A 24,668-nucleotide genomic window follows, 5' to 3' on the forward strand; every position below is an offset into this window, starting at 1 on the left:
TTTCTATACATTCCAGAATCCTTATAAATATTGCAGCGCGTTCAGTTTGATGTCGTTTTTTTGTACATTATCTTAGGTATTAGTCTGGGAAACATTAAGATGATCGCTCACTGAGTTTCTCGAGACCATATATCCACGTTAGCGCAGAAATGTGACAAATATTTTCGAAAACGTGCCTTGCCTCTACGGCAGCAGGAGGCTGACATTGTGACTGTCACCTCCCGAGAGCTCACGAGCTACCGTCAGTGGCCCCTGTCCAGGCTGCCTGATTGTCAGCAAGACGATAAGTCCACCGAGTAAATGCCGTGGTTTTCTTATTTTTCAGGCTCTTCCTATAGGATCTTCCTACACGCTCGTTCTTAGCCAGCGGCTACGCAGAGCACAGAACTGGAAGTAAAGCAGCTCATGTACAGTACAGCAGGACCTCACCAGGCAGTCTTCTAGAGCACCGGAAGTACTTTTCCGCTATGGCCTGGGGGCGGTCCTAGTCGGTGCGCCATGTTTCTTTGGGAAATGCAGGGCAACCTCTTTTAGAGGCGGGTCATGTTTTCTAACCAATGGCAGGGCTTAAAGGGAAGTACCGCTGCAAACACCCTGCTTATACCGCCCCATACCTTGTCAATCAATTTGAAACCCGCTTCCTCATGACCTCCTCCCGACTTCTCACAAAACGTTGTTTAGAGTCTGGAAAGTACATACGATCAGGTGTTTGAAATCTGTTTGTAGAAGGATCTTCCCTCGTGATTCGAGAGTATTGGCATGTAGGCCTAGCGGAAACATAGAACCGCTCTGGTGGGGTGCCAGCACCAGCACTTTAGTACCACAGGACAGAGCCAGGCTGTGAAGCATCCCTAGAGGGGAAAAGGGGACCAGGCACCTGCTGAGCCATGGCCTCGTTGTTCGTGAGCGGTGAGACTTTGAGTGACCATAGCTCCGGTGACGACTCTTTTGACTCATCGGACCCCAATCCAGAAGATGAGGAGGAGGACTACAAGCTGCTGGCCTCTCACTTCCAGCAGGCAGCAGACCGCTTGCAGGGGATGGTGCATGCGGCCAGTAGAGAGCAGCTCCTTTACCTGTATGCCAGGTATAAGCAGGTAATGCCGCCCTGGGAAGCACCCACCTTATTGGAATATATTGCTTTTAGCTATTGCTGTAGCTGATGGTTTAATAAGACTTCCTCGGACAGTTCTGTGAATCTGCAAGTCACACATTTTGACGGACAGAATTAAGTTACCTTTTAGCCTATCTTATATGCATGCACTAAATACTGCTATGTTATAAGTGTCATCTTCTATTATGATGCAAACAATTGATTCACGTTATTGGTTTTTATTCCCTAGTTTGGCTATTTAACCATACACCACTGTCCTCTTCTTTACTTTAATCTGATTTCCTGAAATAAACCAATCATCGAGCGGACTAAATGGAATGCTACTTCTGTGGTCTAACCTGCCTCTTTATGACTTGCACATCTATTGAGCATTTATCGAATGTGTGGTTACAAATTCTCAGCAAGCTTAAACTGTTCTGACTCAAGGCAGCCCATGGAGACGTCCACTCACAGCTCTAAGTATGCAAATAAGCCGTTCTTTGCAGCATTTCCATTTTTTTTATTAAGGTGGCCAACTGCAGTACAATAGACTCCAATCAACTCTTTTAGTAGCATCTCGTTTCCAAAATGTTTCCTTTTACACTACTGTACTTAGATATCACGTTTCTGCTTAGCAGTAACACTTCCCGCACTCTTCAGAATCTTTGACTAGAGGACCACTTTGATTCTGTTCCTCAGTCTGACCTCCGGCACTCTTAAGTATCTTTTGGCAGCAGTTACTTTACCTACAATAGATAATCGTGACCTCGAGAACAACCTTTTTAGGTTGTGCCTAGGCAGCGCCAGGGCTTTCTCTGCGAGACATGCTGCATTCAAGAAATGGGCTTCAAAAGCTCCACCCATTTTCAAGGACTACCCCTGTTACATGTGTTGTTACTCAGTACTTGTAAGCACTATTTCTTTCTAAGGTGGAGCAGTCGAGACCAGAGCCCTGTTGTAAACAGGGCTGTTACCTTGCCACATTTGCTGTGCATTCAAAGATCGAGGTCTCTTTTGGCTGCAGCTGCATTCTCCTCCCTCCAGCTTTTGAAACGCATAGCCTGGCGTCACGGTCCCTGCCTACCTATGGCTGCTCCCCCTCCGTCTCAGAGCTCAACAAGCATTTTTAATGCAGTAGGTCTCGCATTTGCGAGAGTTTGAGCTATTGGCATTGTAAATGACCATGCCTTTTATTTATGTGTTTTGAAAACCTGCAAACGGGTGTAACATTGTAAACTGGATCTATGAGGCAGGTAGCTTACAGAATAAAAGTATTCGCTGCATAGGATCTGTAAGTAATAAGATCCCACAACACTCACAGCGCACTGTAGGGTGTGCGCTGATACTGACACCAACGTCCCCCCTCTTTTGGGTCACGCACTCATGGTCCTGACGAAAGCCTCTTGAACATTTCTGAAGGCTGAAACTAGTAGACCTAAATCTTTTTAAAAAAAAAAAGAGATATAGAGGTTCATTTTAAAAACCTCCAGTATATCATGATTACATTTTTTACCCATGTCCTAGGACCCTTTTATTAAAGCTTTCATAAGGGAATTTCCTAGAGACATTTAGCACATAATTTCACCTGTAGTTCAGGCGTTGAAGCACAGCTGGATTACACTTTGTAATCCAGCTGGACCCCGATGATGAAGCATGCCACCTACTAGGTAGGTGGGTGAGGGGTTTCCTTAAACAACAAACAGTTGTTTACGCTCCTTCTGCATAGGTACAGGCCACTAACTATGACCTTTACACCTACCAAGGACTTGTCCAATTAGTTTATTCAGCGACAAGCAATATCTACCACTTTTGGTCTTGCGTGATCCATTTCTAGTTTGCTTTGTATGAAATAATTCACTAGAACTTTTAACCTATGCTGTAATCCAACCTTGACATGGTATAAGACAATTGTGGTATCCACATATTGTATAAGATACAGACTAGCAGAGTTTTTAAGGTGGAGTTTATGTTGGCTACTTACAGATTAAATAATGTCAGTGCAGGGACAGGTTGGTTTAATCATTTTTTTTTAATATAGATTTCATTTGTGATGGTGGAGTTGTTGCCAGTTTCCCCTTGTACCCTGGTGTTAGAGTATAACACTCATAGTCTACAGTAGAGTTGAATAAATCGATGTTGTCATTATTACCCACTGTCGATGCTATTGAAAGCTGTTTTAAAATCTATAAATCATGCGTACAATCAACCTTATTTAAAAAACAAAAAAATGTATGTTGTTTTTATGACCCAGTCAGTAAAATTTTTTTTGTTTAAAAACAAACCATAATATTTTGGGTCTGTTAAGAAGGACGATCAAATGATAGTTTTCTGGGTTTGACAAGGCGCTCTTCTTGTGGTTGGGTTGTAGAATAGACTCTTGCAATGATTCTATGGGGAGGCTGTTGACAAAACTACTAGTATATAAATTAGTCTGCCCAATAACTTGATAGAGATTTAAACAAAGCTGTTGGTAGCCTTTTTGGCCCAGAGAAGCATACCTTCTGTTTACGTTTATGACAGCAAACACCTTGTCCAGCATAGTCTAGTGTGTCTCTGCTAAACTGAAGACAGATAAAAGATTTAAATTGAGTGAAATACTTCTCCAGGTTTTATTGTTGAAATGTTCATGTTCAAGCTTGGGAGACATCTTAAGTTTTCAAGAGCCATGTTCAGGGCTCGAAAAATCTGAAAAATGGTACTAGTCCGGCAGGTCTAGTACCTTGAAAAATATCCTCGACCTAACAGTAACCTACTTGATCTCCGTCTCTGAAAGCGGAGCAAATGTGACAAGATAACAAGATTTAAAGGCATCTTTATTGCTCATTTGCTTTGTGAGCAATAAAAAGGCCTTTAAATCTTGTTATCTTGTCACATTTTCTCCAGACACAGGACAAAAGTTAGTATGTTCTCCTACTCGCCAGAAAGGGCGAGTAGGACCTAAAAATAGCTCGACCTCATTAAATTTACCTCGCAAATGCGAGCGGTCGAGTGGATATGTCGAGCCCTGCATGTTTATGTTTGCATCATTTGAGACCTGCAGAGGCATGATGTAAATGGTCCAATCAGAAGAGCTTATGTTCTTTCCAGCCAACTTGTGATAGGTGTCAGCGATCCTGTTAATGCATTCTCACAATCGCTTAGGATTTTAGGCAGAGTAGGACTCATGAAGATCTCACCATTGTCTTCCCTTGGCTGTTGTTTTTGATTCCCAGCTTAATATCTTATAAATGTTCTATAACATAAGTTACTAGAGACTTCATCTCCTTGCTTGTTCTTGTTGGTCTTGTCAGTTCTCCCCTGGAGTTTCTAATCAAATGAGCACCATGAGTTGAATAATCTGTAAGGCTGAGGATGGGCTTTACTGATTTTGAAGGCAGTTCATATAGAAGCTGGTCAGTTAATTGTCCCCAATATCTTGGTCCAAGGAGAGAGAACTTTGCACTATGGCCGGCAAGATCAGTAAGTTGGCATGTTTGAGTTACCCATTTGGTAAAGTTGTATTGAGAAAATGCGTTTCATGTTATCTGGTTTAACTGATGTAGTCCACTTTCAAAAGCCACCACCGGCACTGAGTGGTTGCTTTCTTTCAGAAGTATGGATCAATGGGAGTCCTCACTTTTACGTGGCTATTTAATCTTGAAGCATATAAACTGATTTACCAACTTTATGGAGTTGAAAGTATAAATCAAGTACTGCCTGCAGGGGTGTGGAATTTAATAAAATATCTACTTGTCTATGGGGGCGGTTGCTTCATAAATCTACTTGTCCTGTAACAAAATCCACTTGTCCCTTTTGTGCCATGTAATGCGGTGACAAAGTATGGCAGCAATATCATTATATAAGAGCTGTGATATAGCCTCTCTGATTATGCCAGGCTCATACCATAGTAGGGTTTGAATACTAGCCATTCCCTTATGTTGCCTCGTTTCCGCAGATCTACATACTGGGGCTGAAGGTAGCAATAGTTCCAAGGTTGTAATGCCCTTTTGTGCACACCTACTAACTTGCACGTTTAAGGATTTTCACCAACTCTTTTCTAATCTTTTCCCATACTGAGAAAGGTTGGAACTTTACTCCTGACAAAGGCAAATGTGAAACTTCTTCGAGCGTTGGGAAAAAGTGGTTGGAGGGAAAGTCAACTTGCAAACACTCAGATTTTCGCATGAGCAAATTGACACATGCAAATTTGCTCATGCTAAAATGCAGTTCACAAATATTTTCTAGGAGTACAATTTCTTGGCCTACTTCTGTAAGTTTTTGTGAATTCACAATAGTTGTATATCTGCAATTAATGCAAGGACATATACCATGGTTGCACTTTTGAGATTTTCTTTAATAATTGGGCCCCTAATTAGGTCTGGCGTTAACCATGACCTTTTGTGTTTTATAAAAATTCTATCTCTGTCTTTCTCTTTTTCTTTCTCTTTCTCTCTCTCTGTGAGAAAGTGCCATATTTCTTGCATGGTATGCCCCCACTTTTTGCTGAATGTACTTTGACTGAGTGTGCCCTGGACTCCTGCCAATCAGGTGCCCAGGGCCTATGTTCCTTCCCTAAAACCCAAATTGGCAAACCCTGGCCACATGTCAGCCCCTGGTAAATGGTACCCAGGGCCTTGTGACCAGGGAAGGCCTCTAAGGGCTGCAGCACTTGTTGTGCCACACTTAGTGGCCCTGTACCCTAACACACACACTGCCCTTGCAGGCTGAGTGTCTGGGTACAAGACAAAACAGAGAGTCGACATGGCACATATCCCTGTGTGCCTTGCCCACCACCTACACTGCCCTGGCATACATCAGCCACCCCTCTAGCTGGGTGCCCTATGCCAGTGGTGTGGGCACAGGAGCATGAGCCCTGTGCCCCTACAGTACCCAGGTCCATTCCTGGGCACTGTAAGTGCAGTGCTGCCATTTAAGAGTACATGGTGCTGAGAGCTCGTCAAACACGAACTCCACAGCACCATAATGGCAACACTGAAGACTGAGAAGTTTGGTATCAAACTTCTCAGCACATTAAACCCCTACTGATGCCAGTGTGGGATTTAATGTACCAAGCACCCCAGAGAACATCTTAGAGATGCCCCCTCAAACCTAACCTACAATCCACGTCTGGTCAGGGAGGCTGCCTAGGCTGCCACCCAGCTGACATGTTGCTGGACCCCTTGGTAGGAGATCCCCTGCTCTCCTGGGCCTGCAACAATGCACATCCTCGGCGAGGTGCTAGATCTCCTTCCCCAGGATGGGCAGGGGGAAGCTTCAAAGGCATGCCGCCTCTGTGAGCTTCCCCAGGCCACTGGCAGCCCCCACTCTGGCGGGAAGCCTGGCCGGAAACCCCAAATAAGGGCAGGGTATGTGCCAGCCTGCCAACCCCACCCCTCAGGTGGGGGAGGCGAGGTGAAGCACATCTCCGGGCACTCGCCATCTTGAAGATGGGAGGCCCTACCCAATCAGGACTAGGCTACTGCCCCCCTCCCACAGGAGAGAGGCAGGATAGGGGGTGTACCCACCCCAGGACAGGGACCCATTGGTCCTTGCCCTTCACCTACCTGTAACACCCCTAAATCAAGTATTTAGGGGCACCCTGAACCTTCCTTCCCCAGATTCCGAAATACCAAGAAGAGCAAGAAGAAAGAAGACCTGCCCTGCAGCTGCTAAGAAGAGGAAGACACCAACTGCTTTGGCCCCAGCCCTACCAGCCTGTCGACCCTCGAACCTGCTCCTGCTACAACCCGGCATCTCTTGTGGCCAGCAACCTCACAAACCCCGGAGGACCTGGCTACCTTTTGGCTCTAAGCACCTGGGACTCCCATGAGCAGAGGCTGTTCTCAAAATCAGCTTCTAATCTCTGGCATCAGCCCGGAACCGCGAACCCTGCACACTCTGCACCTGCCAAGCCTGGCCTGTGCCGAAGTGAACAAAGACCACGAGGACGACCCTCCGGCGACTGTGACCCAGAGTCCGGCACCCAAGGACTTCCCTCGACGCTCCTGACGACGCCTGCTGCCTCAGAACCAGGTACCCCCCCAACTGCGATCAACAGAGGGTAAGATTTCCCGACACCAAAAGGCACCTCTGCACCCGGCGCCCTGCGGCCCCCTGTGCCCAACTCCTGGGTACCTACCTATCCTCCAACTACCCAACTTACCTCTCGAAGTGGTGGTGGCACCTGAAGAATCTTCGTCCCCGAGCTTGCAGTCTTTTTCTAAACCAGAGCTTTCCCATTGAAATCAATTGAGCGCCCGAAGGCTCAAAAGCACCCTGCACCCAGCTGCCCGAGTGGCCCTGGCAGTTTAACATTTGCACCTACCTACTTCCCCATTTGCCCTGAGCAAGTGACCAGGAGCCCAGTTCCCACAGCCGTGTGGCCTGCTAGTCAGCAGCCACCAACCAAGCCCCCCCTGCCTCCCATAGGATAACATTGGGCCAAACTCACTCTGCACCCGGCTGCCCCTGTGCTGCTGAGGGTGTAACAACTGTACCTACCTGACCCTGGGAGACCCCTGAGTCTGTGCCCAGAACCTTAACTTTGCCAGTCGAGTACTTACCTGAAAGCCGATAACTCAATTTTCTCTTTAGGGTAACATTGACTGGTTTCTTCTGAAATTTCTTCTAAGTGTGGAGTTTTCAATATTTAAAATATTCACCAAAAATCAGCTGAGTAACGAAAACGAAAATACTCACCTGCTATTAGGTGAGCTCCCAGTGCTGGATCTTGGTGCCCAGCACTGACCCTGAAAAATATTCACAACCATACTTACCAATAACCCAATTTTCTTCCATAGGGAATCATTGTATGTCGATTTTTGCAAACTTCAAATATTCTTTAAAAATCGTACAAACTGTGAAAACTTAATTACTTACCTGCTTTCGATAGAGGTCCCTGTACTGAGTCTAGGCACCCAGTACTGGATTACAAAAGTAACGAGAACATACTATACCCGCAACTTGAATTTTCTTCCATAGGGAATCATTGACTGTTTTCTATGAAATATTTTGTGTCAACTTTTAAAATAGCAAAATATTGTCTAAAAATCATAACAGCTACTAAGTCGACTTTTATCACTTGTTTCTGAGAACTAAGCCAAGACTGAATCTAGGATCCAGTCCTGGAATTACAAAAGTAATCCTGAAAGTAATCTATTGCAAATAACTTAAAACTTCCATTGAACTCAATGCATTATTGCGTTTGAACTTGAGTTGCCTATTGCAACAATCTGTAACTTTCTACAAAAGCCAATTGCATATTGCAAATGTATTTATCTAAAGCATCTCATTCTGAGAAAGTATATTTTGATACCTATTGTTGGTTCTAAAATAAAACAAGCATATGTTTTTTATATATAAACCATTGGCCTAGAGTTCAGTTATTGAGTGTGTGAGACCATTTGCTGACTGAGTGAACTTTAGCCTCTGCCAAACCTCTGGGGACTGTGGACTTTGTACACACTGTACCTATTTGGGAACAGTATATACAGAGCCACTTTCTCACACTCTCTCTCTCTCTCTGCTTTTTCACAAGGAGCATATCGGCACACAAAGTAGTTTATTTCAGTGCCAGGAACTACTGTGGCATTGGGTGTTTTTTTTAGGCCAAAAACAATTTTTGCTTTTGCCAATGTTTGTTATAATGGTGAGGGCCCGGCAGCTCCCACACCAATAAGGTTTTACAAAAACCATGCCAAGACAAGTCACACATTGACAAAACCAAAAAGCTGACCAACAATTTCAGACCTGCTGGCTATGCCAATGCTTGTTTATTTTTGTTTACCACAATCCTATTGAAAATTGTTACACTGATTTTCCATTATGAATATCTTTGGGAAATGCCAGCATACATCAGCACATTTACTAACTGATGTTGCAAAGAAATGGCCCTAAACCTTTACAGTAGTATAGCCAAATATTTTTTTTCCTACTTGCATTTTTTTGTGAACATTTTATTTTGAAAGCAAAGACTCCTCAAGCTTCCTTTCAAGCTTCTGCAAATATTTGCATCTAATCAGAGAGCATTCTGAGAGCATTATACATAGCCTAATATGGCTAAACTTTGAAAACGTGTGTACACATTTTTATACTGGAACCACTGTCAGTAGTACAGTCTGAGCTTAGAAAATTTACTTAGAGCGCTCACCCTAATAGTAAAGGCTTTGCATTAGTGAACCATAAATACAAGTTTGAACAGCATTAACACATGGACACAAATATTACCTTAACTGCAGGCAATGCTCTTCTTCCCTGTGTTACTGTAAACTGGCGGCCAAAGAGTTTGTGCTTTAGGGGGTTGGGCCTACTTGTCCCAAGGACAAAATGCACATTAAAACTTAATACACATTAAAACTTGTTTCCCTTGAGCCCAAACAATATGTGCTGGGCGCTGGGCTATAGGAATTCCACATCCCTGTACCTGTCTTGTTTTCGAGATGTGGGCATGCTTAATTGTTCTGCCACTTTTCTGACGGGCATTAAGAGCTCTGAGTCTTGTGCAGTACAGGGAATTTAGAAGTCTTATACGCGGCCGCTGCAGGTAAGAGCGGTGGGGCCAGGTGAGGGGAGATTTCGAGAGACGACCACGAGGAAAATTATTTATTTAATTTTCGCTCGAAATCCCCCTCACTGCCCCCCACCGGTCTTACCTGCTGCTGCCGCGGCTATTATACTGACAGGAAGGTTTCTTTGATCGAATATAGAGTCTTCAAGGATGTTGCATTGCCTGTCTTCCTTTGAGATCCAATCATTTCCGTCTTCTTAATTTAAGTTCAAAATAATTGTAAATATGATGGTACATTTCTATGAATGTGTTCACAGTAATGTTGAATAATCAAGTAACTGGTATTTAGGAAATTGAATCCCAGGTTAAAACCCATAACGTTCGACAGTAAGTTGGCCCAAAGAAAGTTGTAAGTTGGGATGAGAATGACTTCTTTGTGCTCTTCGTTCTATTTCCTCTTAGTCCTTGCAGGTCGAAAGTGCTTCCACTCTCGCAAAAAAGAACCTTATTTTCTCTTTAAAGGGAAAGGTCGGTTGGAGGAGGGACATTTTCCCATTATGTTTTGGGCATTGAATGACCCTCATTTCAAAACTGCAGCATCATGCAGGCATTTAATATTTTTTTTTTAAAACACAACATCAGAGAGCACACATGTTTAATTAAATGCACCAGTAAGTAGATATTCATTTGGCAATAAAAAATGGGTGCAGTAAGTCATTACATCAGCAGTGCAAGGCACAATCCCAAGGAGATTGTAGCGGACCATTTCAAAAGCAGTCGAGATGTCCTCTGTCTTCTGATTGCATCCAGTCAGTATGAGAGTGATCTTGAACAAGCAGGAGGTGCTATCCGGAAAAAGAGCACAGTGTTTAATGGCCAGGACATGTCACCCACTCCTACTGTATTTGTTTTACTAAATGCGTTCTTGATGCAATGTAGCTTGGCAACCACAAAAGTAGAACGCCTGCTGGGGCTTTTTCTATTCATAATGCATATTCATGTATCGTTTATATTTGACCAGCAATTCTATCTGCATAAAATTGTTGCCAGCTACGTATAGTTCATTGGAAATGGGTGAGAAACATTTCATTTAAATGTAAAATAAAAGAGCTGCTGTTATTCTACAAGCACATTTTGGATTCATCAGACTGTTACGTTTTTATACTAAACTTCTGTTTTTTGCGTTCATATTTTACTAGGTGTGTGCGAAGTTTTTCCTCCTCATAGTTTGTGATGTATTCTTCAAATCTTTGCAAGCTTTACAATCCTTGTATATTATGCAATTAATACCTCATGAGAAATGCACTCAAACAAATGTAGCCTGCATTGAAAAAGATCTGAGCATAAATCTGTTCTTGAAGAAATCTCACCAAAACATAATTGCAGGAAAAATGTTCCACTAGCAAAGTTTTACATACTTTATAAACCTAATTAATTGCCTGTGTGTTGCTTGTGAGCTTAACAAAACTCCCAAAAGTGAAATTTTAATTTATGCCTGTCCCTGATTTAATTGTATTATTTAAGTTCCTTTCTCTGTCAGATTTACTCATTCTTTCTTTCTATTTTGGCACCTGTCATTCCCATGTCCCTACGTTTTAGTTTTTCTAAAAAGCTTAGTTTCTTTTTCTTTTGTTTGCTTCACTATACGTCCGATTCACTCATAGTTAGTTCAGTTTTGGTGTCTTTATTTCTGTCATTCGCTTGTTGCTGAGTTTTACTGCAAAAAAAAAGCTTACGTTTGTTGTTCCTTTGTTTTTTTAGTATAGCTTATTCTTTTCTTTTTTTTCTTCTTTTCTTTTACCTCATGTCGAGTTCACTCCTTCTTTCCTTTAATGTTGGTGTCTTTCTGTATTTCCCTTCTTAATGTTACAGATTTCACCCAAGTCAATTCACTAGTAAAGTGGGTCAGTGCATTTGAGCACTTTACAGAGATTGGAGCGAGATCTCCATCTTGGCAGCGCAGACTCAGCCTTCATCGGTCTCTAAAATGACATTTGGTAATACATTTTAAAAATACAGAGTTGTCAAGATTCCCAAGTCTTACAGTTCAGGTTATTTTCATTGCGTTCTAGGACTTGTAGTCCTTTTTCGCCACTTAAAAAATCAGGACTAAAGGTCCCAGAATGCAAGGTACAATGTTTGGAGTGGACTGAAAGATCTACTCGTGCATGGACCCAGGAAACCTCAGCGTTGGCAATGATAACTCTGAGGCAGTTTACTTTGTACTGTATGTTCTGTATATCAGTTCCAGTATTGCTAGTATGAAAGTAACTGACCACATAGCTCCTGAAGTCAACTCTAAACTGTACCATCACTTCCTCTCCATTCAGGTGAAGGTGGGCAAGTGCAACATTCCGAAACCTGGATTCTTCGATTTTGAAGGAAAACAAAAATGGTGAGGCTCTCAAAGCTACTTACTAAAGGTCTTTGAGTATTTTGGATTCTGTGGTTTGATGAAGGCACTCTGTAATGGAATTACTATGCCCAAGGTTCAGTGGAATCATTTGATGCAGGCTGTGATAGTCTTATCCTGCCCCCTACGTTGCAGGACTGGAAAATAATTGCATGTTGTCAATGGTAGTTCGAATTAATGATGATCTTTCTGGCAGGGATGGAAAACTTGTTGGGTTTTCAAGAATTTTATATTAATTGTTGTCGGCTGACAACACCCAGCAGCAGTGCTCCCGGTGCCTGAATACCCCCACGGGTGATGAGCAGTGCTATACAAATCATTGATTGATTGAGTTGGTCAATACGTGTGAATGTATGTCATGTCCTGTGGTGCACGCAACTTCTATTCCTGGAAAGGTTCCTGTGCGTCTACCTTCTTTTTCCCTTAAGCACTCCGCAATCACTTCTCTATTTTCTGGTCTCTCTCGTCCATGAAGGAGGGCTATTTGTGTTACAACGTCTTTTATCTGTAGTAGTGCCTGTTTTCACACCTGTTTCCTGTAGAAGATTGACATGTGTATTTTGGGATTTAGAAGGAAATCCAAGGATGTGTTTGTGTGTTCTCTTCGTCGGGATTTGAATGTGTTTTGGTGACACTGCCATCCCTTCAACCAGTGGGGTGACCATTCTCAGACTGGTGAACTCTACACTTACTTTCCTTGGAACCACATATTCCTCAGCCCCTGTTTTCCTTGTGTGGCTCTTACAATGCCTCTGCGGTGGTTGACCACTTCCTTCTTTGCCTCAGGGAAGCCTGGAAAGCTCTAGGAGATGCCAGTGCTGAGCAGGCCATGAAGGAGTATGTCTCTACTGTGAGAACACTGGACCCAAGCTGGATCCCTCAGGTAGGCCTGAAGCTACACCATTTAGAGTGCATGAGCTTCGGAGTAGAAGTCACCATCAATGAATTATCATTGACAGTTAATGTTTTCCTAGTCTATCATGATTTTGTCCCATAAGATTTGGATCACAACTCCTAGATCTGACTTCTTTATTCAAATTTGGAATACTTATTAAAGATATTATGTTGTGCGTAAATTATAATGTGGTACACTCTAAGTATGTAAATCAGTCTGAAGTATTGATACTGTTGAGTAATATAAGTATTTAGAAGGTTGTATGTGCAGGATGTAAAGTTAAAATGTTATAAAAGTTTATTCCTCCCATAACGTGTATTTGTAAAGCGCACGTTCGCCCAGAAGGTTATGTTGGGTCTAAATAACAGATGTTTATTGTTGCCCAATCCAGATAGACACCCACTCTCCACTCTTCCTGCATGCCACTCTTTACTGATAGGTATGAGATTACAAGAGGTGACATTTTGACTCTTAAGGACATGTTTGTTGTTTTTAGTTTGGCGATGTTAGTGATTGCCTATGTGTTTTTAGCAGTGTCTGTTTTATGTAGTTGCAAAATGGAGGAGTAAGGCTGCTTATAGAAACGGGAAGGATTGCCTTCATAAAATGTGGACACTATCACATCTCAGAGACTGCACAATGAGAAATAATATCATTATTCAGCTTAGGGCAGAATTTTTAATAATCAAGAAATTGAACAGTGCATCTTTATGATAGGGTGTACCCATCAGAAAGGGGCTCTTACCCCAATGTCTCCATATCATTTATTAGGTCTCGCCTAGTGATGCAGCGCATGCCTTGCTCGCCTTGGCGAGACCTATTGTTGTCGGTTTCTTGGCCAAAGGGGGACAGGACATGTGCACGCGTGTACGAAAGACAGCAGATTTGCACGCGCACGGCATCTCTTTTGCTGTCCTGTCTCCTTTCCGCCCACCCGGACTGAATATTTTGCTCGCGCACGGCCGCGGCGTCTTTTTGCTCGTCCTAGTGCTTGCGCTCGGTTAAAATGATCACGTGCTAACACGCACCTCCCCTCTAGCCTTCTTTCCTTATTTCCACCCAGGGTGTGACCTGTCTCGTGTTTCTCTAGTTTCCTCCTGTAAAACTGTCTCTGTCTCGCCAACTCTAGTGCTCAGTTATTTTTTGGTGTTCATGTTATAACACTGAACGCTTTCGCTGCTTCAGAGTTGCAAAACTCTGGAAAGTTGAGGGATGCAAAATATGTGCACCGTCTATTCTCGAGTTGTGCGCAATCCCTATGTGGGCACCAAACTGGGATTACCATGGCACTCAGGAGAAACTTTGTGTTAAGAGATGACAGTGTTTCCAATGTGTCCGTGGATAGCTTCAGGGTACAGGTTAGGTGCAGAGCAGATTTGCGGTTAGGGCGATGATTGCATGTAACTGTAATCTGCTATCAAGGTATTAATTGTAATGTCAGGCCCAGGTTCATCCTCGTGTGCCCTCCTGCATACCGGCAGCACCACGCGCCCGCTCACCTGGACATCCTGCAGCACCACGCGCCTGCTCACCTGGACATCACGCAATAAATACCACGCGTACTCGCCTTGACATGTGCAATAGCTACCATGCGCATTCACCTGGACCTCCTGCAGCATCACGCACGCACCCACCCACCATGACATCCTGCAGCACCACGCGCCCACTGCGCTTGTTCTGGTACTTCATGAACTTCTCGGCGTGCTTGCTCTCCTCATGGCTCTGCTCCTTGAAGAACTTGGCCACGTGGTTCAGGGCCACATCGTCACGGTCGAAGAAGTAGGACTGGAGAAAGAATAGGAGAGGCAGTCAGCAGCAGATCACAGCACCAAGTTACACAATGGCCGGCAGGGGCAGTCTCAGGGCACAGCGTCACTGAGTCTCGCTCCTTGTGGGGGGGAGGGGTGCCGCATCCCAATGTTCTTAATAGCATATACCTGACATTTTTAGGTCTGGCCCAAAAGGGCAGGACTGAGGAGTAGCCCCAGTGCAATGTATGCGTGGTCAAGCATGACTGACTGCACATCTGGGCAAGCACGTTACAGCCATTTTTGGTTTATGTGACACACACACACCACCGCCGCTGCTGCTGCTGCTGCGATGAGTCTACGGCAATCATTGGGAACCCCAGTGGTACTCTATGGTCAGCAGGCCTCTGCTCTAGGAATCCTTTTGAAACAGAGAAGACAGAACAGACCCATCCTTCTCTTCAAATGAGCCATTTAGGGGCTGTTTTTGCGCCCAAGGTACATGCGTGGATGTCAGCTTCTCAAAAAAACGTAATACAATCTAATTTTCTAGGCATGGAGTTTGGGCTACTACCTAACATCAGAACATGATCAAAGAAACACACAATAGAAGTGTGGTGTCAAGCCTTGGAGCACGGGATAGCACAGCAGAGGCCTTCCTGGTCTCCTGCGCTCCCAGATGGACTCTGGCTGGCATTGGCGCCCCCACTGCCATTCGACCACTGAACCAGATATACCATCTGGTCAACTCCTGCTTTTTGTCATGATGCGTATTCTCTTGCTTTCTACATTACAGATGCAGGACTGTGACCATGGCAACTAGATTATGCCGTACATAAATAAAATCCATATTTGTAAAGCTCAAACTACTCCCCCTTATGTGTCTCAAGGCGCTGGGGGCCGTCATGGAAATTAAGAGAGCACGGCGTCTCTTTTGCTGTCCGCGTGCACGGCGTCTCTTTTGCTGTCCTGTCTCCTTTCCGCCCACCCGGACTGAATATTTTCCTTGCGCACGGCCAGGACAATGGGGTGGCGCATTGTTCTTCTTGTAATTGTATTAGTAAGGAGTAGGGTAATAGGCTGTGCGTGACTCCCCATTTTATGTCTTATCTAGAAAGAGCGATGTTGAGAGCTGGATGTTTAGTTCCAAAAGTACTCTTCCGTTTGTTTTGGAACTTTTCTTTGTCCTTTTAAGGTGTGCATACAGGCAGGTTGACGTTTTTCACCGGCCTGATGCAAAATCCCCCCAAAAAACACATCGTATCTAGTTACATATACATATCTAAATAGATGGGCCTTAGGTTAAACCTTTTCATCCATTGGTTAAATTGTCATTCACACATTACTTAAGCATACTGGATGGAGCTATGCGTCAGCCCACTGCAGCCACCAGCGCTCTAGGACTGCGAGCAACTGTATTTGTTGGGTGCGGCGACCCTATATGAGGCAGTAATTTGAAAGAAGGCTGTATACCAGTGGGTAGTGTTGTACAGAAAGATTCTCCGTTGCTATTGATTCTCCATTGCTACGGAGAGCTCGTTCACTAGGATAGGTAAATAATTTGCTTTGAGGGGTACCTTAAACGTGCTTTGTGATGGTAAATAATCTTCCTTTTTTAACTGAGGTAATTTTTTGCTTACCTCAGTTTTGTTTTCAATCTGGCCTTTGGGGAATGCAGAAATGTAGGCAGAACGGATACCACAGGAACCTCTGTGGTAGGCTTGAATGAACCCTATTCCTCATGCAAGCATGATACCACAGAATCTGTGATTGATGCTGTAAGAGTGCCACCTCGTGCCAATGAATTGGTACGGCTGAATATACCCCTTTGCAGTTCGCAGAATTGCTAGTTGGTTCAGGATAGTGAAATTTGCCTGAAGACAACATATGCCTCAAACAAGCATTTGCAATGCAATAGGTCGCGCATTTACACGAGTTTGAGCAATTGACATTGTAAATGACAATGCCTTTTATTTATGTTTTGGGTTTTAAAACTTAAATAAAAGGCATTGCCCTTTACAATACTAATAGCTTAAACTCTCGCAAATGCTAGACCTATTGCATTGCAAATGCTTGTTTTATTTATCTTTGATAGAGCACTACCTGACATTAATGATCATTCTTAAGCATTCAGCTATAAGATAAATATTGATCTATTACGGATAGAGTGGAGTAAGAATGAATGAAGGCCTGAAAATTGGAGTGGAAACTATGAAGGGATTTGCATGCACCAGAACAAAGTAGGCAATGAGGGGGGGGGGGGGGGGGGAATGAACATACATTTGTTAATCAAAGTTTTTCTTGCCAATTTTATTTCATACTTTCATTAACTATTTCGGATCTCCACTGTGAAGTCAAGAGGTAGAGTTCTCCCAAAAAATGACCCTTTGACGTCTGTTTGACCTGCTCATTTGTATTTGTTGAATTTTATTGTGGTAATCGGGGCTCTGTTTTGTGATTGCATTTGCTTGAGTTTGAGGCTACTCGTATATGTTGCTCTGTCCTTTGATGAAAAGAAGATACGGTTTTGTGTATGGTAATATACATTTTTGTCCGACAATTGCTGCAGGTGAAAAATAATTACATTGCTAAATACATTCGCCACTGTACAAAATCTGCCAGTGTACTACATATTCAGATTTATTTAGACTTAACGTGATCTACAAGCCATCCCACCTTTTTTTTTTTCAATTCTATTCTGGACCTTTTTGATGCACTCATTATCTAGTTGTTCTGGGTTTTAACAAGACAATCTAAACTGTGTGGTAAGTTTGCCAGTGCGCAGATGTTTCTTTGATTATCCAAGGCAGCTAATCAGGCAAACCTTTCCTTCCCTAATCCCCAAATAGTTTGGAGTGGAGACTAAGGGTAATACGAGGTTAATCAACAAATCTAAATCGTAATTCAAGCAAATTTACTGTAGACGCAGGTAGGGGTGGACCAGGGTATTAAGCACAGTTGCTGTCTTGGTTATGGTTTTGTCTGGAGCCTAGTTGTTGAATTAGAATAAGAGTGCTATGCAAGCAAAAATGACTAGTCAAATATTGATCTCCTTTATGGATTTCTTGCAATTGCTGATCACGTGCTGTTCTCTTAAAAAAAATAAAAAAAAAAATAAGAAAAAATCCCTTTGAGTTTTGCACGTTATTTTTAACATTTATATTTTATTTTTAACTGAAAGCATATCAAATACACTTAAAAAAAAAAATTATATTGCAAGTTACATCTAGCAGGGCGCCTAAGGGCCCCGTCCTGCATAACAGGAGATTTACAATAGCAGATGCAGACATTTTTACTTTTATAATGAATAGTTACCAATCCCCTCATCCAACCCATCCAAACCCAACAGGCAAAACATATGGAGCGTGGTCAAACTTGTGCAGCACAGTGCAGCATCCAGTGGCTCAGTAGGTCCCACCTCAAGGTTCTGCAGTCCATCTAAACAATTATTCATAAACCATTATAGCAGGTCCCGGTGTGCTAGCAGGGACACGGTCAGTGGCGCACAAAAATCTTTAGCCCTGGAGGTGGCAGGCATCTCCTCGGCGTATGTCTCCATTTGTTCTTTACAATACACCAGATCTCCAATCCACTTCAACAGAGTTGGGCCCATCTTGGCACCCCAGTGCATTGCGACGGCACGTTTAGCAAACAGTAGATATAGCAACAGTACGTCTATTGCATGGTTTGATGATCTTTACCAATCTGAGCAGTCACAGTTCGGGTGTACATTCAATCCTTTCAAGTGTCATTTCAGTGAGCTCCTTTACAACCCGCTGCCCAAAAGCAAATATAACAGCACATTCCCTTTGCCAGGTGAATGAAGTCAGCCCCATCTTGCCCACGTCTATTGCATCTTGCATCCTCCCTCAGCCCAAATCTCAACAACTGCACAGTGGTGTAATACAACTGATGTAAGTACTTAAAATGTATAATGCGGGGATTACAATTTGCAGTCAGGCGCCCCGTCAGTCCGCAGCAGGACTCCCAACTTTCCCGAGTTAAGGGGACCTTAAGCATTGCATTCCATTTATCAATAGAGGAAGTCCGCCAAGTAATTTTCCCATTGGGAAGCATGATATAATCTAGTGAACAGCCCTCTACTCTCCCCTCCCACCAGGATCGCCTGTAGTGCTTTCAGTATCTTGGGCTCTGCAGGGAACTCTGGGTATAAGGACCGAATTGCCAAGCGCAATCTCGAAAACGTAAACCCAAGCATTGCATTCTACGTTTGACCAATTTGAAAATCCGCCAGAGAGAAAAAGGAGCCATTCAAATACATGTCGCTAAGCTTTGTGACCTCTGACTTCTGTAATTCAGTTGGGGCCCCACGTTCCTAGGCTACAGAGATACCTGGGTGTGCAGCAATCTGCATGTCTGGGGCATATATATAGGCCAGCCGTGCACATTTAGCAAGTGTCTTCCATGCCCCGGTAGTGCACTTGGCCGGATTAATCTCCTTCCTAGTGCCGCCCTCACCACCCAGCAGAATCATAGTAGTCAACGGGGTTGGGTGTGCAGTATCTGCCTCCACAGCGGTGTGTGGCAGATATTGTTGTGGGAAGTACCAATAGTGTGCCAATTGCACTTGAGGGCACAGATAATACAAGCGCAAATCGGGCGCCTTGAACTCACTGCGGTCAAACGGCAATGTTAGAGTATTCAATCTGCATCTTGGCTGCTTTCCAGCCAACACCAACGACAGCAGGCAGGACTGCAATGTTTTAAAAAGTGCCACGTTCAGCCATATTGGAATATTCACAAATAGGTACAGAAGTTTGGGCAAAATAGTCTACTTACTAAGGTGATCCTATCTGCAAGTGAAAGAGGCAAGCAGATCCAGCGTGAGACCTGTTCAGTGATCTTAGTGATGGCACGCCCATAGTGCATGGTCAGAACCGCATCAGGGCCCTGTGTACCCATATCCCCAGATACTTCACCGGGTCAGTTGACCAGGAGAGCGGGATTCCAGGGTGGTGTTCTGAGTGCAGCCGGTCAGTGGGAATCAAATATTCATTTTAATTGTCAATTAGTATACATTTGCAGAACCATGAGTTACACACAATGTTCAATACGTACACGTATTCTGCTTCATATAGTAGGAAGTCTTGTAATGCCTTGTAAGTGAGATTAATAAGTGGTCATATTGTGAACTTGCTCCAGGCTCGATGGAATTTTAGGAAGGCACATTGCCAATGTTAAGTTCCATCATGAAAACCTCACACATTTTTCTGCACCCTTATGTGAGCAAACTGATACTTGTTTTGCCTTCTAGTTTCTGGCTACAAAAATGCTGCCAATCGACAACCCCAAGAGAGGTAGCTCCTCGTTTTTATGTCTGAGACAAATTAGTTTGGAAGTTGGATTCAGTGTTGTATACAAGATCTTGTTAGGTCTTTGAAACTTAAAACCTCAATATTGATTTAGTTCTGAGTAGGTGGAGAACACATAAATGCTTGTAACTTTGGCCTTCTGAGGTCTCGCCTAACCGCATGCATGAACTGTTGCTGCAAGCGTATTGTATTCAGTAAAGGGCTTGGAGCTCGCCTATTACATACCATTTGTTGCTTTAAATTGTCATTCTTTTTGGCTGGCTCCTATTTGGCTAGCATATGGCGCGTTTCACTTCCTTTTATTTCTTCAGAGCATTGACCAAATGCTAGTTGATTTCTTTTGATTAGTGTCCTTCCGCTGTTCTTCCACTGCTCGCTCTGTGATTCAGGGTACTTTTTTCATTTTTCTGTACATCATTTCCACTTACTCCAGTCTACCCCACTCCATTCCAGTCTACCTTGATCCATTCTGGCCCACTTTACTCCAAATTACCCCACTCCACCAAATTCCAATTTACCTACTCCACTCTATCCCGCTCTAATCTACCTCATTCCAATCTATCCACCCCACTCCTCTCCCCTTCAGTCTACTCCATTGCACATTACTCCACTCCACCCCAGTCTACCCAACTCTAGCCCACCCCAATCTACCCCAGTCTACTCTGCTCCGCTCCACTCTGATCTACCCCAATCTAACTCACTCCAACCTACCCCATCTACCCCGTCCATTCCAATAGAACCCACTCCACCCCACTGTACAAATCTGCCTCACTCCAGCCTACCCCACTCCATCCCAATCTACTCCACTACAATCTAAAACACATTGGACTATACCAGGCCACCAAAGCATAGGCGAGACCTAGTGTCTTTGCCAATGTTTGTTACTAACTGCAGGGATAGTAAAACCAACAAGAGTCCGCTTGTGCACCATCAATTTGGTGGGCTTAAGTAAATCTTTACTTGATGTATCAACGTATACAAATGATTTATATGTTAATTGGGAAACACCAATATTGAACTGCCTGTAGATGTCTGAAGCCTGCCAATTCCCACAGCAAAGTAATCTAACTAGCAGACTTGAATGCCAGCCGATACTGTGCATTGATGTATCTAATATTTTCTGGAGCGTAATATTGAAGTGTCTCGCTTATATAACATGAGTGCCAGGGAGTTGATGGCATTTGTTTTTGTCCAGCTCATAAAATTTGGGGAAATATTTATTGAAGTTTTACACATTACTTCAGGTGACCCCGATCTAAACAAAAGGGGTTTGCACAAAGAAACGTCCTTCAGTGGTTTCCTCGCTGAAAGCGAAACGTTTATGAATTAAGGTAATGTTGTGAGTGTGAGGGAAATTGACAAAAGTAGTGATGACATCCTACATTTCTTACAAACTTGCATGCCCTTGCCCGGTACCAGTAACATGTCTCCTGCAACGTCCCTATATTGATTGCAGGCATATAAAGACATGTGTCATGCTTATGAAGGTAGGCCAGCACTTTCCTAGTCTTCATGCCACTGTTTAAATCCCTGACTTTTAATGTTGCAAGGTCCGTCTAAGAATCTTCGCAGATTCAAACTTGCAATAGCGGTGACTCATTGTCCTCTTTACTAGCATCGAAGGCAAACACTCAAGGTGGCAACCAACTCTTTATCCCGTCTCCTGGCCATAGCGCTGCTCCAGTGCACACAAACAAAATTCACTGTCTGAAAGATTGAACTGAAAACCTACAGCCATCAGGGAAAGTAACCCAGTCCTCTCACTACGCTCAGTACCCATCCGTAATTTGAACAGAATGTCACATACTTTACACCCAGGAGCTAAAAAGAATATTTTATGTCATCCACTAGACTCCTCCTGTATCTGTCAGAATTTCTAGAATATGTTTGAACTCTCAAAGAAAAAAAAAGTGGACTTAGTTTGCACTTGTGACATGAAGTCTGGGAACATCATGAACATGTAGCCCTGAAGAGGGTTCAGTTCATATTCCCAGTGGCCAAGTATAGTGTATCCTGGTACATCAGCAGAGTCGATTTTTCACAAACTGTTCTGTATCTTACCAGGTCGCTGATAAAGGGACTGGTAATATTCGGATGTGGTTAAGTCAGGAGTGCTCTTCTGAGTCTTAAATTCTGTCTTGCATGTGATGCAATGAATTCTCTGTTTTTTGTACAACAATGAAGCATGGTTCTACGCCATCCTCCAAAGACCGTTGCTCTGCCTCATCCTACTTGCCTGAGTATTTTTCAGCCTTCCAATGAGGCTGAATCAAGTCTATTGCTAATAATATAATTTCAAGCCTTCAGTTCAACAACAGCTTTCGCAAAGTTTCTCTGCCGAGTTATCTGTCACTGATTCTTCTCAAAATGATTCTTCTCCAGAATGAAGTCGAGAGAAATCGAAATTGTATTTTGGACTTCACATTTGCTTCCTTTGCCTCCCTGGTGGTATAGTATTGACCCAGGAGCCTGAGTCTGTCCTGGCAGTTTAACTCGCCTACAGAGTCCAGTGTTTAAGTACCCCCTAGCCCTCATTTCGCAAATTGAGTGGTACAGGAGCAACAAAGGAAGTCCAGCACCAATGTCTGGCAACACAAAGTAGCCTTGAAGCAGAAACACAGAGTGGAGACAGGGGGTGCAGAGCCTGAGGTGATGCTCATGTCCTCTGAGATGATTCAGGTCCAGAAGTAGGACAAATAAGGGGTTGGTCAAAAGCACAGAGTTATTCAAATTCGTTTTAGTTAACAGTTTTATATACCACTCCTGCACAAATGGAGTTTTAGGGTGCTGTACTGATAACCCAGTTAATGCATGTTACATTACAGAGGCAGAAAATGAGAAATAAGCGAATAGAAAGGGATAGCATTGTGTTCTGTTGTCAAACTGAAAGCTGCAAAAAGGGTAAGTTAATTTATTTAAAAAGAGTTAGAAAATTGTTTTTTAAATATGTCCGCAAGGTTAGAATGGTATGTTTCTTCCTAATGTCAAGCTCAGGGAATTTCAGGCAGCTGAAATGTGGCTGGAGGACTCTCAGCCTGGGTACTTTGCATATAATGGAGTAGAAACAAGCAGACACAGTAGTGTTTTGAAGGCAAAGGACCTTAAAAAGCTGAGTTACAATAATGCTGTTGCCATTTAAAAAAGCAGGTTGCCGATAATCCAGAAACATTTGCTAGATTTTGTAGAGTTTGTCATAGTCAATTTGAAGCACTAAAAAGATGTGTCTCTCACAACGTTCTGCTCTGAGTCTCAAACCACTTGGCCTACGGCCTAATGTCTTATGGTGTCACCAGGAACCCTCAGTGGTAATATTCAATAATATTACACACGTATCTGATATGCATAAAATATACAGTGGAAAAAATGTTAAAGCGAGTTTATAGTTATGTTGAATGAGACATGAGCTAATGTTAAAGAATCCAAAAACCACTGAAGTTAAACTATAACTTCTGACCCCATCATGCACCGTCCTTTGGGGGGACACACCTCCGCATAAACACCCAGCTCACTTTCTTGTCCCTTTCCCCTCTACGGTTAACAAGTCATAAGTGATGTAATATATGAGGGCGTAAGAAGTGCATGATGGGATGGTAGTTATAGTTTGACTATATCTAATCCTGGGCTCTTAGAGCTGGGGAGGTCTGTGGGGTTAGTGTACTATGGTAATCCTAGTGTCCTTCTACATATATCACTAAAATCCAGATTGAGGCAGCCGCTGTGCCCACGAGAAGCCCAGAGACAGAAGTCTGGTGGTCATTCAGCAACCAGACATTGGATCTGCAAGAATTGTCTTGACATCCTGTTCCCTCTCCTTTCAAGTGTGTCCCAACAGGTTCTATGTAAACCCAGCAGACCTGCCGAACAGGTTTTGACACTCAAGCAGGATTTGACACCGCAGTGCCAAAAAAAAGGCTCACTCCCTGCATATTCTGCAGAGTTTTGATGAAGCCTCTGTTCCCATTCAGGTCAGTCTGTTTGCTCCTGGAAGGCATGTTACACCTTTTCAAGTCTAATTATTGGTTTGAATAAAGTGGAGCCCATCTGCAACCAGTTCCAGGACCCCTGGATTATTTATCATCCAGGTAAGTGCCAGCTATTCTCCAATTACTTATGCCATCTTAATTTCTAACGCCTACTTCTGGCCTTCTCTGCCACTTACCAGAGTTTGGACTTTCTAGCTGTTTCTGTTGCTGCTTTTTACGCAACATTTTAACCTCCTCGGTGGCCTCTGCACCTCAGCTGATTTCCTCTGTGGCCGAAGACTCCTTCTATTTGGTTAGCAGTTCCACCTCACTTCTCATGCCTGGGCTTGACATTAGCCCCAAGATCTGTTAACCACTTCGGTATGTACATTAGCACATGCTGTCTAAGCTCACCACCTATATAAAGTCAACGTTCTGCCCACCCTAGGTGGCACATGAATCTACTGCCCACGGGGGTGGCGGAAGGATTTCAGGGCCAAATTCACCAAGCTCATCCTACCTTTTGCCCTAAAGTATAACAATGTATTGGCACTTGGTGACTTTACTCTGCACGTAAACAACCACTGCTTGCCGTCTTCTTGAGAACCTAAACTCTATCATCCGCACCTAATTTGTGACGAGCCAGACACTCGACACTGGTCATTTGCTAGACCTTCTCTTCGGTAGGTTCAGTAGCATCAGTATTGCTTATAACCTACTTTGTGTATAACCTCCCAGT

The 24,668-nt window shown here is 43.5% G+C and overlaps 1 protein-coding gene across 1 annotated transcript in view; it reads left to right on the forward strand.

Annotated features, from left to right (window-relative positions):
• The first annotated feature begins 636 nt into the window (after positions 1–636).
• ACBD6 (acyl-CoA binding domain containing 6) overlaps positions 637–24,668 on the forward strand; it is a 299,090-nt gene continuing 275,058 nt past the window's right edge. The window contains exons 1-3 of the mRNA XM_085601766.1: positions 637–1,097; positions 11,909–11,973; positions 12,778–12,874. Of these exons, the coding sequence (XP_085457892.1) occupies positions 888–1,097; positions 11,909–11,973; positions 12,778–12,874 (372 nt within the window). The 5' untranslated portion in view covers positions 637–887. The remainder of the gene's footprint in view (positions 1,098–11,908; positions 11,974–12,777; positions 12,875–24,668) is intronic.

Source organism: Triturus cristatus, chromosome 4_2 (assembly GCF_964204655.1).
Source record: "Triturus cristatus chromosome 4_2, aTriCri1.1, whole genome shotgun sequence".
Lineage (NCBI taxonomy): Eukaryota > Metazoa > Chordata > Amphibia > Caudata > Salamandridae > Triturus > Triturus cristatus.